Here is a 13856-nt window from a genome sequence, read left to right as displayed (position 1 = left end):
GCTCAGCACTTTAGCTGATCTAGTTCTAAGTCAGTGAGGTAGCATGGGTATGAATGAGAGCAAAATTTAGCCTCCAGTGTAATTGCAAGATAAAGTAGCAATTAATGTCTCCTTACAATGCTCTCACTTTACCGGCTTGCTCACTTCACCAGAAATTGCATACCATGAAGGTCACCTGGTATGTTATTGGTATTTTAAATGACTTGTCATCTGAGAAACTACTTGTTGTGCCTGGAAACCATGGTGAGGGACACCTTGGAAATGCCAGATATAGACCGGCAAAAAATTTCTCCTTTTTATTCCCTTACTTTGGTTTGGTGTTTGACTTGTAGACAAGCAAAGCAAGCAGGATCTAAAGAATGTGCATTAGTCATCTTGAGTTTGCTTCCAAATTCTCTCCCACCCCACACCCCTTGTTCTGAAAGCTTAAGATCTCTTAGCCTTTTCTAAGGGAAATGTTAACTCAAGGCATTACTACTGTATGTCAGGTCATTTTGGAACTCCTAGTGTGGCCTATCAAATGCTCTCTAACACCCAGGGCTAGGGATGCTACATTTCCTGGTCTTCTTGTTACTGATTAGCATTAATGAAATGTCAGGGTAACCTTATATAGATAGCTGTTAGAGAATCTACTCTTTGCTTCGTGAAGCCTGTCTAGTTTGAATGGATGGTCTGTCAGGTTGTCTAGCATTAGCAATTATTTTGCAAATCAGTGTTAATCAAAGAGATGGGGCAGTGATTACTACAGCATCTAGCATTGTCTCTAAGTTTAAATATAACTAAGATCAAAGCAGTTTCTTTGTGTGAATACATCTTTTACAGCTGTATCAAAAATCCTTGTGAAAATAGGGTTGAAGATTTCACTAAATGTAAATTGTTGTTACCATTTATTATTAGTTCATTTTAGGATTTTTTTAAATATACAGTACTGAAAAACTTGAAGTAGCGGTCTCTGGTCTCTAGTGTGGTTACAGGTGTTCTGACAACAGATTACACCTTTAAATGAATAACTCAGATTTGAGACACTAAAATTTAATAGGGGTGAAAAAAGATCTACCAATCAGAGCAAACTTCTGGAGTTTCACTCGGCCATAATTATTTTTACAACAAAATCAACATGCTTTATAAATACTGTCCAGTAAAGACACAGGAAAATTTCTCCAAACTCAAACCTTTATTTTCATTATTTGATGATATTCCTCTGAACGTGTAAGAAATTTGTAAAATGTGAGTCCTTAGTGAGGAGCATTTGTATAGCGCCTTTCACACAGCAGGATCCGAGAGTGGTTTACGCTCTGTGAGCCTAAGGTTGCTGTAACTGTTTAGGAATCACTTCACTCAGTGCAGCTATTTCTGGGTTGAAAATGGGTAAAAACACTGATGTTGGGATCAAGTCCAGCATTCCCCAAACTTCAACTCAGGTCCTGGGTTCTGGTTTGCGTTCATATTTTTGTTGAAATCCTGTAAGCATTTAACATTGTGTGCAGCAATGTAAGTAAGAACAACAATTTAAGTCAGAAAGTGTATAATAATATATCTGGGTGAAACTACAGAGAGAGGTCCTAACCTTGATTCCACTGAAGTCCATCACAACACTTCCATTGATTTCCATAGGAGCAAAGTCCAGTCCAGAATGTAATTAGCCTGATAAAGGAGAGTTACAGAGACCCACCTACAATATTGACCTGTAGCTTCCCATTGTGGCAGCCTCGTGCTGAGCCAGGTGGAAAAGTACAGTACATCCATCCAGTGTGCAGCTGGTTCACATATAGCCAAAGGCCTGCCACCATCAAGCCATCTGTTCCAGGTTCATGTGATGTTATTTCTTCTCCTGTGCTCCTAGGTCTTTATGGACAATCTGCTCCCTTCCTCATCATGGTACCATCAGTTAAATGCCACTCGGGCCCCACATTTACCTGGCTTGAATTTGTTGATGTCTGAGGTGCTTGTTGATAAAATGATAATGCTATTTTTACCCACAGCTCTGGTGCCTTTCTAGGCTGATTTCCAAGTTAATGCTTTATACCTTGATGTTCCATTTAGGGCCCTTGTGTTTATCGCTCATGGTGCTGGGGAACACTGCGGCCGCTATGATGACTTAGCCCAGATGCTGACAGGACTTAACTTGTTTGTATTTGCTCATGACCATGGTGAGTATGATAAAAGAAACAGCATGTGACATATAGCAGATCAGGGCCGTAAGCGAGGTAAATGGAGTTAAAACTGTTCAGCAGGAAGAAAAAAGAAAATAAATTTATTATAGACCAGCATAAAAGGGAATGGACTGATTAATGCATCATGTAGTACTGCCTGTCTAATCTAGCCTATCTATCAAATGGCCACGCAGGTTCCTTGGGTTTTCTCAGCCTTGTCCTTATGGAGCCACCATTTACACTATTTTTACCCTCTCCTTATGGGATTGTCACTGTTGTGCCTTGTCTCTGGTTGTGGTGGGGATTTTTGCCTCTCCCTGCTAGGGTCACCATAACTGCCGTCCTGAATCACCCCAAGTTGATGCTGAAATGGCAGTGTGTCTTTCACACTCTCACTGAATCTGAAGGCCTTCCCTCAGGACACAAACAGACAAAGGGTTAGAGTGACCTCTCTTAGCAATCCCCATGAACTGGGACAGTCCAACAATATTTTAGATGATTTGCTTCCTTGTCCTGCAGCAGTCCCCTCCTGCCTTTTCCTGCACTCACAGCTTGCCACTCTCCTGCTCCTTTAAGCCTTTGTTTTGTTTTTATCATTGCATAGAGCTGCCTCTGTGATAGATGCTATACAAATTAGCAAAATAAATAAATGGGATTGATCAGGGCAGTGGATGAGCGGTGAGGCCAAATTCAGAGGTGGGTGGTAGAAATGGTATGAATCTATGCTGATGTAACTTGGGCCTGGTCTGCACCTAACGTTTAGGTTGTCCTAGATACGTCACTCAGAGCAGTGAAGCATTCACAGTGTAGATACTGCTAAGTATCTTTGGCTTTTCTTGACTGAAATCAAGACCATAATTTGGCCTGTAGTCCCCGGCCCCTCTGACACACACTTATTGACATGTAAATTACGTCACAGTACACTTTACCTCTGAATTTAGCCTGAGGTGTCTCACCAATCTGAACACTTCAGAGTTTAGGGAATTTGAGATCCAGCAGAGGCCCATCTGGTCTTCAGGAACAATGGCAAAACCGCAGCGAGACCCAACATCCCCGTTCTCCTTTTAGATATACACTTGAGACGCCGTACTGGTGTCTCAGAGCAGAAATCGGCCCTAGGTTTCCTTAGGATAGAGATAGTCTGGTAGTCAAGTTAATTGTCATATTTTTACAATGCTGTGATTGTATGAAGAGTGAATGAAACACCACATACAGGGTTGGCTTTAACAACAGGCAAACAGGCAGTTGGCCAGGACAGAAAAGTCTTTGCAGACAGTATGGGTCTGTTTCTCCTTTCACTTATGGAATTTTAACACCACTGTAACGCCATTCATTTCAATAGACTTCCTTTTGATTTACACCTGCATAAGTGAGGCTAGTCAGGCTTTATGTATGTAGTTATCCAGGTGGAAAGTGTTTCTTTTTCTCATGTGGCATAAAGTTGATGAGAAAGATCATATAGCGTGTTGAGCAGATGTCCTATTGTATGCCAGGCTGCCTCTGTAGCCACCCAGATTTCTGTTGTTATTCCACATAGGAGCTATGCAGAATTTTAGCACACACCTAAGCGATTTGTTTGAATGCCAGAGCTGTGAAGATCTGGGCACTCTGGACTGTGGAGCTGTTGTTACTTTTTTGCTTTAGTTCCTTCTGCTCCTCACAAGAAAACTTTTAACAAGATTGAAGTAGCAGATTTAAAAAATAATATTTAATGGGTTGGAAATGGAAACAGCAACAAGACACAGCACTTTATAGTGTAAATTTAATAGGGAGAGAATACCACATCTCGAGACAGAAAAGGAGCTTTGAAAGCAAAGGTACCTGTCAGGAGTTACTGCACTATATAAAGAGAAGCGTATTCACTCTGTGTCGCCTTGAATATCTTTTAGGCTAGAGAATGGCAAATATTCTTTTATGAACAGAGAACAATTCCTTTCGTTCCTTTTCTTACCTTCTTTGAATAGCAGGATCCAAATTAGAGCATCATTATTGACTTTGCAACCGGTAAAGATACTCAGCTCACTAACTGTTCTGAGAGAGGCCAAATTTTGTTGGTGAAAGAGACAAGCTTTCGAGCCACACCGAGCTTTTCAGAAAAGTAAACCCAGAAACTTTGCCATAACATTTTCCATCCATAACAAACAGGTTTGTCACATAAAGGACCACAAAAGTCAGATACTGGAGACAATGTAGAAAACCCTTCTATATTACAAAGGAACTCTTCGTTTTTCCTTTTCCTTCAGAAGAGCTCTGTGTAGCTCAAAAGCTTGTCTCTTTCACCTACAGAAGTTAATGTCACCAATAAAAGATATTACCTCACCCACCCTGTCTCTTTAATATGGCTACAACAACACTGCAAGAAACTGTTCTGAATCAGGTTATATTATTTGGGCATACTCTCCAATAGAAAGAAAAGGAGTACTTGTGGCACCTTAGAGACTAACAAATTTATTAGAGCATAAGCTTTCATGAGCTTATGCTCTAATAAATTGGTTAGTCTCTAAGGTGCCACAAGTACTCCTTTTCTTTTTGCGGATACAGACTAACGCGGCTACTACTCTGAAACATGTCCAATAGAAGTTTCCAGACACAGTAACAGACTGCCTTAAATGGTAAAAAAATTTCCCTTATTGGAAATTTTCCCAAACTGATGATAACTTAATGCCACAAGAATGCTTAATTCTCCATTACATCTCCCAAAATAGTCAGTCAAACATTACTTTGTTTTGTGCTAAGCCTATGATAAACCATGAGAGCATCTGGCAGAGGAAAAAACGAAGAGTTCCTTTGTAATATAGAAAGATTTTCTCCATTGTCTCCAGTGTCTGGCTTTTGTGGTCCTTTGTGATAAACCTATTTGTTATGGATGGAAAATGTTATGGCAAAGTTCCTGGATTCACTCAGGGCATCGCAACATGGGGCAGTGTTAAGGTTGTTTGGATGACCTTGCTATGCATTTCTAGATGTTCATAACATTTGGGTTTCTTTGAAATTTAACCTCAATTCTGAATTTCCTGAATTCATAGTGGCTGGGTTTGGGGGTTTTTTTTTATAGTTGTTGTTTTTGTTTTTTAATAACTTCAACATTCTTGTAAGGTTTTTAACCCTTACATTACTGATTTGTACTCTCAACCTTCCCTCTCACTTCATGAAGTTATTTTCCAAGTACTGAATGTTTTCTGTGTTGCCGTCAGTTTAATTTAAAAAGAGGAAACCTATCTTTTTGTGAAGCTCTGATGATAGTAAAAAAAAAGAGAATATGTCTACATTGGTTGCCCTGGAAGGTCTTTGATTTATTGGGGACACAGTGAGGAGTCACTCATCAGCAACAAATTTATGTTGGAGATTCAGCCAAGTTCTGGTGATGTTTTGTTTTCTGTGGATTGGGGAGATTGCTACCTGTTTTGGACACATCCTTTAGATAGGCTGTCTTAGGATGGGGATCTATGAAGCTAAGAGCCAAAGAAAATGAAAATGAAGGATAGAGAACCTGGCTTCATTTTCACATGCAAAGTGCTTTCATTTATTAAAGTTTGAAGTGAAGTGTTCCATCCACCCTCATCAGAATCATAGAATATCAGAGTTGGAAGGGACCTCTGGAGGTCATCTAGTCCAACCCCTTGCCCAGAGCAGGACCAATCCCCAACTAAATCATCCCAGCCAGGGCTTTGTCAAGCCTGACCTTAAAAACTTCTAAGGAAGGGGATTCCACCACCTCCCTAGATAACGCATTCCAGTGTTTCACCACCCTCCTAGTGAAAAAGTTTTTCCTAATATCCAACCTAAATCTCCCCCACTGCAACTTGAGACCATTATTCCTTGTCCTGTCATCTGCTATCACTGAGAATAGTCTAGATCCATCCTCTTTGGATCCACCTTTCAGGTAGTTAAAAGCAGCTATCAAATCCCCCCTCATTCTTCTCTTCTGTAGACTAAACAATCCCAGTTCCCTCAGCCTCTCCTCATAAGTTATGTGTTCCAGACCTCTGATCATTTTTGTTGCCCTTCGCTGGACTCTCTCCAATTTTTCCATTGTAGACCCTCTCCTGTTTTGTCTGTTGTGGTGAGTTTTATATTTACTTTGATTGCGTTACATGACCAGAGCCTAAAAGGACCACTATTTCACTTTTATAGGTGGGTATCAACTAATAGCAGTTACTAAGGTATTTAGATTTTTGTAGATAGAAATCAGAATCTTGTATTTACCTCTCTCTTATCCCTTTGCAGGACATGTTGCAATATTTTTTCCCTTTTACATGGACTTGCTAGCGCTCCTTATGAGTGTAACATAAGTGGCTGTCGTTGCGGGGGAAGGATGAAATAATCTGACCCCTTTCCCCATCCCCACTACGGGGAGGTTCCTAGCCACTTAGTTTGCTTAAGCACAGTGCCAGTATGCAGTCCCTCAGCGCATCTCATCTGTGCAGGTATGTTCAGAGCTCCCATAAAGTCTCCCCTTTCTGAGGCACAGAATGTGTAGACACCTCCCAGTCTTTCACCCTGCTTTGAAACTTAGAGGGCCACCAGGTGAATTTCATGCTCTGAAGGATCTGTAAAGTCAGATCAGAATGAAGGGAAAGATGTTGCTCTTCTAGCGTATATAGATTATTTAGGTGGTTCCTAACTGAAGTACCCTGCTGCTACTTCGTATGTGGTTTGCTTTCGAGGTCAGTTGGAAGTCCCCTCAGACAGAGATCCACTCATGCTTATGCTTTCCATTCATTTTCTCAGCAGATTCCATACTTACTTTAAAAAGAAGAAACCAGCTGGAGCTACAGATTTAAAAATGCATCAAATGTTTGGGATTTTTCAGCAGGGTCGCTATTTTGTTCTTGCAACTGTTAAAAGACCATTGTTGGTGAGAACAGAAGTCTTCTATTTATTCATAGCACTGAGAAGGATTGATCTATAAGGAAAGCTATAAGGAAAGGTTAAAAGGACTAAATATGTACAGGCTGGGGGTGGGGGTAAATGATTGAGTATCAGCATTAATAAGAGCAAGGATTAGGGTGGTTCTGCATGTGAGAAGCATCAGCTCATGTAATAAAAGGAAAGGAAAATGTCTGGCTAGCAACATTCCCTAATAATAAGGTCAATCAGACTCCAGTATAGTCCCACAGGGGGATGGTGGAAGCCTTGGCAGGAGTTTAAGTTGGTTTGGACAAAGCACTCTGTAATGTTCTGCAAGGAACAATCTTGCTATGGTTGTGGGTGAGCTCAGTGAGCCCTAATGGTATATTCTGTCTCTGATTTCTGTGACTCAAAGACTGCTCGGTAGAATAAAAACAATATTGGCTTCTCTGCAGCAGGAACTTAAATTGCCATGAGGCACAGTCCCATATTCCCTCTGACAGTAACTACTATAAGATTTTTTTATGGGAGGCTGTGTGAACTCCAGACTGTTACTTGGACATTGCTTGGGGGAAAATGTCTTTGTGATCCCAGCTGGGGACAGCTTGTGCCCAGAACTGTTAGGATTCCTTGTGCCCAGTGATTTGATTCTCAACAGCACACCATGGAGGGCAACATTGGTGGTGGGCCAAGAGAGGGGGGACAAGGTCTCCAATTATGCAAATCAAGTGGTCTTAACACCATGAACAAGTGGCATCAAAGGATTGCAGACCTTGTGTCCTGATCTTGGCTTGCATTTCCCTGCTATCTCCATGCATTCCATCTGTAAACAGTCTAGCTATATACGGGTGAAGTTAATTTCACACCCTGGTATCTTTCCTTTAATAACTTTACTAATGATTTGATTCTGGAAGGTCTCCAATTCTCCAGAGTCACAGAACTCATTCTCCTTTGTCAGACAGGGCTATGGCCAGGTCATTTTCTCCTTACTCTCTTACTTTGAGTTGCTGTCTGCACAGTCCAGTAAGGGAAAAGTCTTCAGAGCTTCAGGTTAGACTTTGCAGTACAGTCCCTGCAGGGAGAAATAATCTTTATTCTTCAAATTACCTAGGCTTGACCTGTCTCTAAATATTTTATGATCACTGGATCATTTGGGTTGAAAGGGGCTGCTAATGGGTTATTAGTCCAGCCCCCGGGATCAAGGCAGGATGGATTTATGAAGCCATAAATTTAAATTGTAGTTCTTATAGCTATAAGAACTATAGCGTAGAAAGCCCCTGATCAGAGCAATGGTAATCGGAATATTACCTCAGCTGCAAAAGCTCTTTGATAATATTTTAAATCTCTAGCCATGTTATTTATTATATGGGAGCCATGCAGCAATCCCTGGAATTCACCACTGCATCTAATCCATGCCCCTCCTTGTAAGTAAAGGAAAGACAGCCAGAAACATTGCTGCACTCTTGAGAGAGAGGCAATGTTGTGTACTGGCTGGGGCATAGGACAGGTAGTCATCCCTGGTTTCATTCCAGTTCAGCGACTGATTCACAGTGCAAGTGTAACTTCCTTGAGCTTCACTTTCTCCATCTGTAAGATTAAGAGAACAATACTGACCTGTCTCACTGCGGGGGATTGTGGGTGATATTTAACATACGTAAAGCACTTAGAAATCATGGGACGAAAGGTAAACGTGCAAAGCATTATTATCGCATGACTCTACACTAGATATTACAACAGTTAATGCCATTTCTGGTTTGGAGAGCTAGAGACAAAGGGCCCCACGGTAATAACGTAGACCAAAATCCCCTGCCATTTGCCAACTCTCACTTATGGGAACTCAAGCTGGGAAAGTTTAGCAAAGCTCTGATACCCCTAGAGCTTGGCTGAAAAACTCTCAGACACACATCTTGCCTAGCATGTGGCAAAACCAGCACCTCCACCCATGGTCCCTCCCACCCTAATAGGGTTTCAAGTGCTATGTAGAATCCCCAACAAGCAGTTCTTGAAACTGCAAGAGCAAGTGGACCCCTAGAGCAGCTCTGCTGATGCTGACTATTGGATTCCTCCGTCCCCGGCCTGTGTGGAAGCTCTGGGTCTAGCCAAGTGAATGAGGATGGTGGGAGGATGAGGAGTTGGCTCTAACTGATTTTGATTCCAGTAGAACCTCAGAGTTACAAACACCAGAATTACGAACTGACCAGTCTACCACCCACCTCATTTGGAACCAGAAGTATACAATCAGACAGCAGCAGAGACCAAAAAAAAATAAAAAGGCAAATACAGTACAGTACTATATTAAATGTAAACTACTAAAAAAATAAAGGGAAAGTTTAAAAAAAAAAAGATTTGACTAGGTAAGGAAACTGTTTCTGTGCTTGTTTTGTTTACATTAAGATGGTTAAAAGCAGCATTTTTCTTCTGCATAGTAAAGTTTCAAAGCTGAATTAAGTCAGTGTTCAGCTGTAAACTTTTGAAAGAACCAAAACATTTTATTCAGCGCTACGAATATTTCTGAGTTACGAACAACGCCCATTCCCGAGTTCGTAATGCTGAGGTTCTACTGTATTTAAATATTAATTTTAAAAGTCTAACTTTAAAGTAGAGAATTGACCACGTCGGAGGTATAAGGACATCCTTTTCTCAGGACATAGTAGCAGCAGCTGACAAAATTGGAAAAAAAAAAAAAGTTAAATTAACCACAGATGATTTTGGAAGCCAGTTGCTTACAGCTGATAAGCTCCAGTCAGAATGAAACCTGTCATGCCTATCTCCAGCAGCTCTGGTAAGTGGGGAACTAGGTCTGTAGTACTGTGTAGCTGAACAGAAGGGGCAACTTGATAAGAAAAACAGTTTAGTTGTAGCCGTGTTGGCTTGTCTCTCTCACCAACAGAAGTTGGTCCAATAAAAGATATTACCTCACCCACTTTGTCTCGCTAAGAAAGTACAGAACATTCAAACAGAGCTCCCTTATGTTATATGGAAAATACGATTTATTCTGCTAGATGACCCAAACTTACCATGAGCCTGACAAGCCTTTTCTCTTGAGTCCAGACTTTTGATTGGACACTGCATTCTTTCTTGCTTCCTCCTTTAAATTGCTGAGTGGTATTGTGCACTGATAGTTACCATGGTTCACCCCTGAGGTGGCTGTACCTCATTGGTAGATGAAGTGGACCCTCTACATCCCTTATAATGGAGCAGAATTTAATTTTATATTTAAAATGCCAACACCACTTCGTGAGTGCGTGGCAACGGCATTTAATCTCTGTGCCTCCATGAATTTGTCTGTAAAAGGCTTGTGGGGGTTATTAAATATGTATAAAATTTGACGTCCTTACACACAGGCTTTCTTCTAAGTGCAGAGTATTATTTTTATTGCTAAGGGGGCAAAATGACCCCATGACTCCCAAGCACAATTTAGAATGGGCTTTTCTGTTACATTCAGCAACTTTGTACATATGTAATTATTTTTAAATAGCAGAGATGGTCCCAAACAGCCCTCGGATGCCATGAGAGCTCAGACTTTAGCATTATGTTTCACTTGGCCCAAACCAGGGCCACACTGGCAATTTATCAGGAGTCCAAGGCCACCCCTAGTGCCCCATTCCCATTGACTTCAAGGCCTTTTATTTGAATGAAGTGGAGCATATGGCAGCCACCCTCCTCTTTAATTCAGTGGTTCAGCCCATAGAGCCCACAGGTCTCAACATGCATTGGGTCCATCTTTTGTGGACATGGAGGTAGCCTCTCCATGTTGTACTTTTATTAAAGAGGAGGTCATCTGCAGGTCACGTTCTAGAACTGCATAGCCATCTTCTTTTGGAGTACAGTCATCTCAATAGTGAATCTGTCTTTTAGCATGAGCAGTGTATAAGATCTGAATATGACCTATCAGGATCATAAAATGCAAATTCCCTGCCTACATAGGATTGAGCCCCACAGTATATTTTACAGTGCTTCCATTTGAAGAAGGTTACTGTAACACAGAAGGAAAATACTTGATGAGTCATGAAAGCAAATACCTACAGCATTTCTCATGCTGGAAGAGACCACATATTAATACAGAGAAATGCAACTGTAATTTTTATTTTTGGCTCAATCCCTTGTAAAGTACGATGCAACAACATTGTCATACCAGGAAGCGGTTGGACCACACTGAACTAAAAACAGACAATGAGACAGCATATAGCTGACAGTGTGGCACAAGCTGTAGTGGAATGCTTACCTTAAAGCATCCAGATTTGGAGCATAGGCATGGATTTACTCAGCATGTTTTCCCCCCTGTTACTTTAGGAAGTGCAGTGAGGATTCAACTTTCAGTCTCCTGTCCAGCTGTTAGACCCAGGGAGTCTGATTCTCCTCTCACACTGGTGTAAAACTAGGGTAACTCCATGGACTTCAGTGTAGTTACTCCAGAATTACACAGGTGTAAATGAGAGGAGAATCAGTCCCAGGGACTGTTTTTCAGTCAGGAAAGATGGAAAATTGCACACCAAGGTTGCATGTAGAGTTGCCACAAATACACATTCAACCAAGGGAGTGGAACATGTCATTAGACATGTCAATTAAACATTAACATGTTCTTTTTTAAAAAATCAGGAACAAGTTTAGACATACTGTCAGATCTGGCTGGCCTGCTCCGGTTTTCATAGTTAATTTACTCTCAATAATGAACAGAGGAAGAAGTGTCACTGGATTGTTCTGTAAGGTTTCTCAACGGCTGCTCCCTGGACATAATCACCTTGCTGTTGGCACTCACACAAGGATGGCCCAAGACCATAATACCAGATACTATTTAAAAACGGGAAACAACAAACAGGAGAAACAAAGCACTGTCTCGTTAAGGCACATACCTTTTACCAGAGAGCCCATGACTGCTGGCTAACTTACAGAGCATACTTCTCAACCTGCCATTGCCCCAGTAGGGGGCTCACTGCATGACAAAGATCCAGAATGAGGAACACCAAAATATTATTCATGCCGGACACTCAAAGGGATTCCATCTTTCCGTGTAAATAACTCCCTTCAACCCCAGCCCCATGATTCTTTTCATCTGAGGTGAATAACTATCAATCATAAGAGTAAGGGGATACCAGATTTGTACGGAACACAGGCAACTTTGGCCAAAGGTGAGAGAGCACTGTCAGACCCAGGCAGGTTCGCTCCGGTGAGAGGTAAGCAAAATAAAAGGGAAATAAACAGTTGTAACTTAAAGCCTCTAGTGAGGAGTACAGTCAAAGGCATGTTTCTGTGGTCTTCATGCCTTCTGGTGAAGAAGTCATCTAGGAGTCTCCTAGCCCTGCTCCCTCCTTCCCCTAGGACACTTCCTTCTCATTTACGGGTTTCAGAGTAGCAGCCGTGTTAGTCTGTATTTGCAAAAAGAAAAGGAGTACTTGTGGCACCTTAGAGACTAACCAATTTATTTGAGCATAAGCTTTTGTGAGCTACAGCTCACTTCATCGGATGCACCATGCTTATGCTCAAATAAATTGGTTAGTCTCTAAGGTGCCACAAGTACTCCTTTTCTTTTTCTCATTTACGGAACTGCTTTGATGAACCAGATGGGAGTCCTCTCTTTCCTGCTGGAGCAAACTCCCTGTTTCCTTCCCTTGGAGGCAGTTGACTCTATCCCTGCCTGACACAGTGCGTGGGTACATACATCCCAGCATTGTTCTCACAGGCTCAGACTCAGGCAGGTCATGATTCTCAGAGCCACAGGGCTAAGCCTGAAAAAGGGCAGAAGCTCCATTCCCTGCTGTTATACCACGTGTGCAGTCAGGAATTGTTCATTGAGCAGTGTGCCAGGAGGAACTGCCATGACACTACTCATCGTGCTCCTAATCCTCAAGTGGAGATTTGCAGGTTACAAAACAGAACACTTGACAGCAGCAAAGGATGCTAGATTTTTTTTTCCAGTGGTTGATTTAATGCAGCCTTCTCCCCTGCCCTGCAATACTACCTTGAGAGTGATACAAATCAAAGGCCAGATTCTGATCCCAGTTACTCTGGTGTAAATCCAGAGTAACTCCAGTGAAGTCACTGAGTCTGAGTCAACCTCTCTTTCACAGGCTTTACACCAGTGTAACTGTATTGACTTCAGTAGACTTGAGATCAGATTCTGAGTCCAAATATGGGAACCCCATGTATGTAAATATAGGAGAACCTCAGAGTTACAAAACATCAGAGTCACGGATTGATTAGTCAAGCACATACCACATTTGGAACCAGAAGTACACAATCGGGTAGTAACAGAGACCAATCAATAAAAAAGCAAATACAGTACCATACTGTGTTAAACATAAACTACTAAAAAAAAAAAGGGAAAGCAGCATTTTTCTTCTACATAGTAAAGTTTCAAAGCTATATTAAGTCAATGTTCAGTTGTAAACTTTTGAAAGAACACCCATAACATTTTGTTCAGAGTGAATTATGAACAACCCCCATTCCTGAGGTGATCGTCATAGGCGCCGACTTCCACTGTTCCCAGTAGGTGCTCGACCCCCCACTGTTCCTGGCCCTGCCCCTGCACCGCCATCGCCCCCATTCCACCCCTTCCCATCCCCATTCCACCCCTTTCCCCCAAGTCCCCACCCCTCCCCTGAGCGCACCATGTCCCAGCTACTCCCCGCTCCCTCCCGGAAAGTCCTAAGCACCGCTTGGCGGCAGGAAGCACTGGGAGGTACGCGGAGGAGCAGGGATGCAGCACGCTCGGGGGGGGGGGGGGGAACGACATGGGGAGGGGAGAGCTTGGCTGCCAGTGTGTGCAGAGCACCCACTAATTTTTGCCTGTGGGTTCTCCAGCCCTGGAGCACCCACAGAGTTGGCGCCTATGGTGATCATAACCCTGAGGTT

General features: G+C 42.1%; 1 protein-coding gene and 1 long non-coding RNA gene across 5 annotated transcripts in view; one reads left to right on the top strand and one right to left on the bottom strand.

Annotated features, from left to right (window-relative positions):
* Nucleotides 1–13856, top strand: part of MGLL (monoglyceride lipase) — an 85610-nt gene that overhangs the window by 22071 nt on the left and 49683 nt on the right. For all 4 annotated transcript variants that reach the window (XM_048858744.2, XM_048858740.2, XM_048858739.2 and 1 more), the window contains exon 3: nucleotides 2044–2150. In XM_048858744.2, coding sequence (XP_048714701.1) covers nucleotides 2044–2150 — 107 coding nt within the window. The remainder of the gene's footprint in view (nucleotides 1–2043; nucleotides 2151–13856) is intronic.
* On the bottom strand, nucleotides 2117–10119 carry LOC125640304 (uncharacterized). The gene is made up of 3 exons (XR_007357761.2): nucleotides 10022–10119; nucleotides 3083–3277; nucleotides 2117–2223 (listed from the first exon to the last, which is right to left on the bottom strand). It is a non-coding gene; the product is annotated as an uncharacterized LOC125640304 (long non-coding RNA).

The sequence above is a fragment of the Caretta caretta genome, chromosome 7, assembly GCF_965140235.1.
Source record: "Caretta caretta isolate rCarCar2 chromosome 7, rCarCar1.hap1, whole genome shotgun sequence".
Classification (NCBI taxonomy): Eukaryota; Metazoa; Chordata; order Testudines; family Cheloniidae; genus Caretta; species Caretta caretta.
The sequence above is the reverse complement of the archived record's forward strand: the minus strand, read 5'-3'. Positions and strand labels throughout refer to the sequence as shown.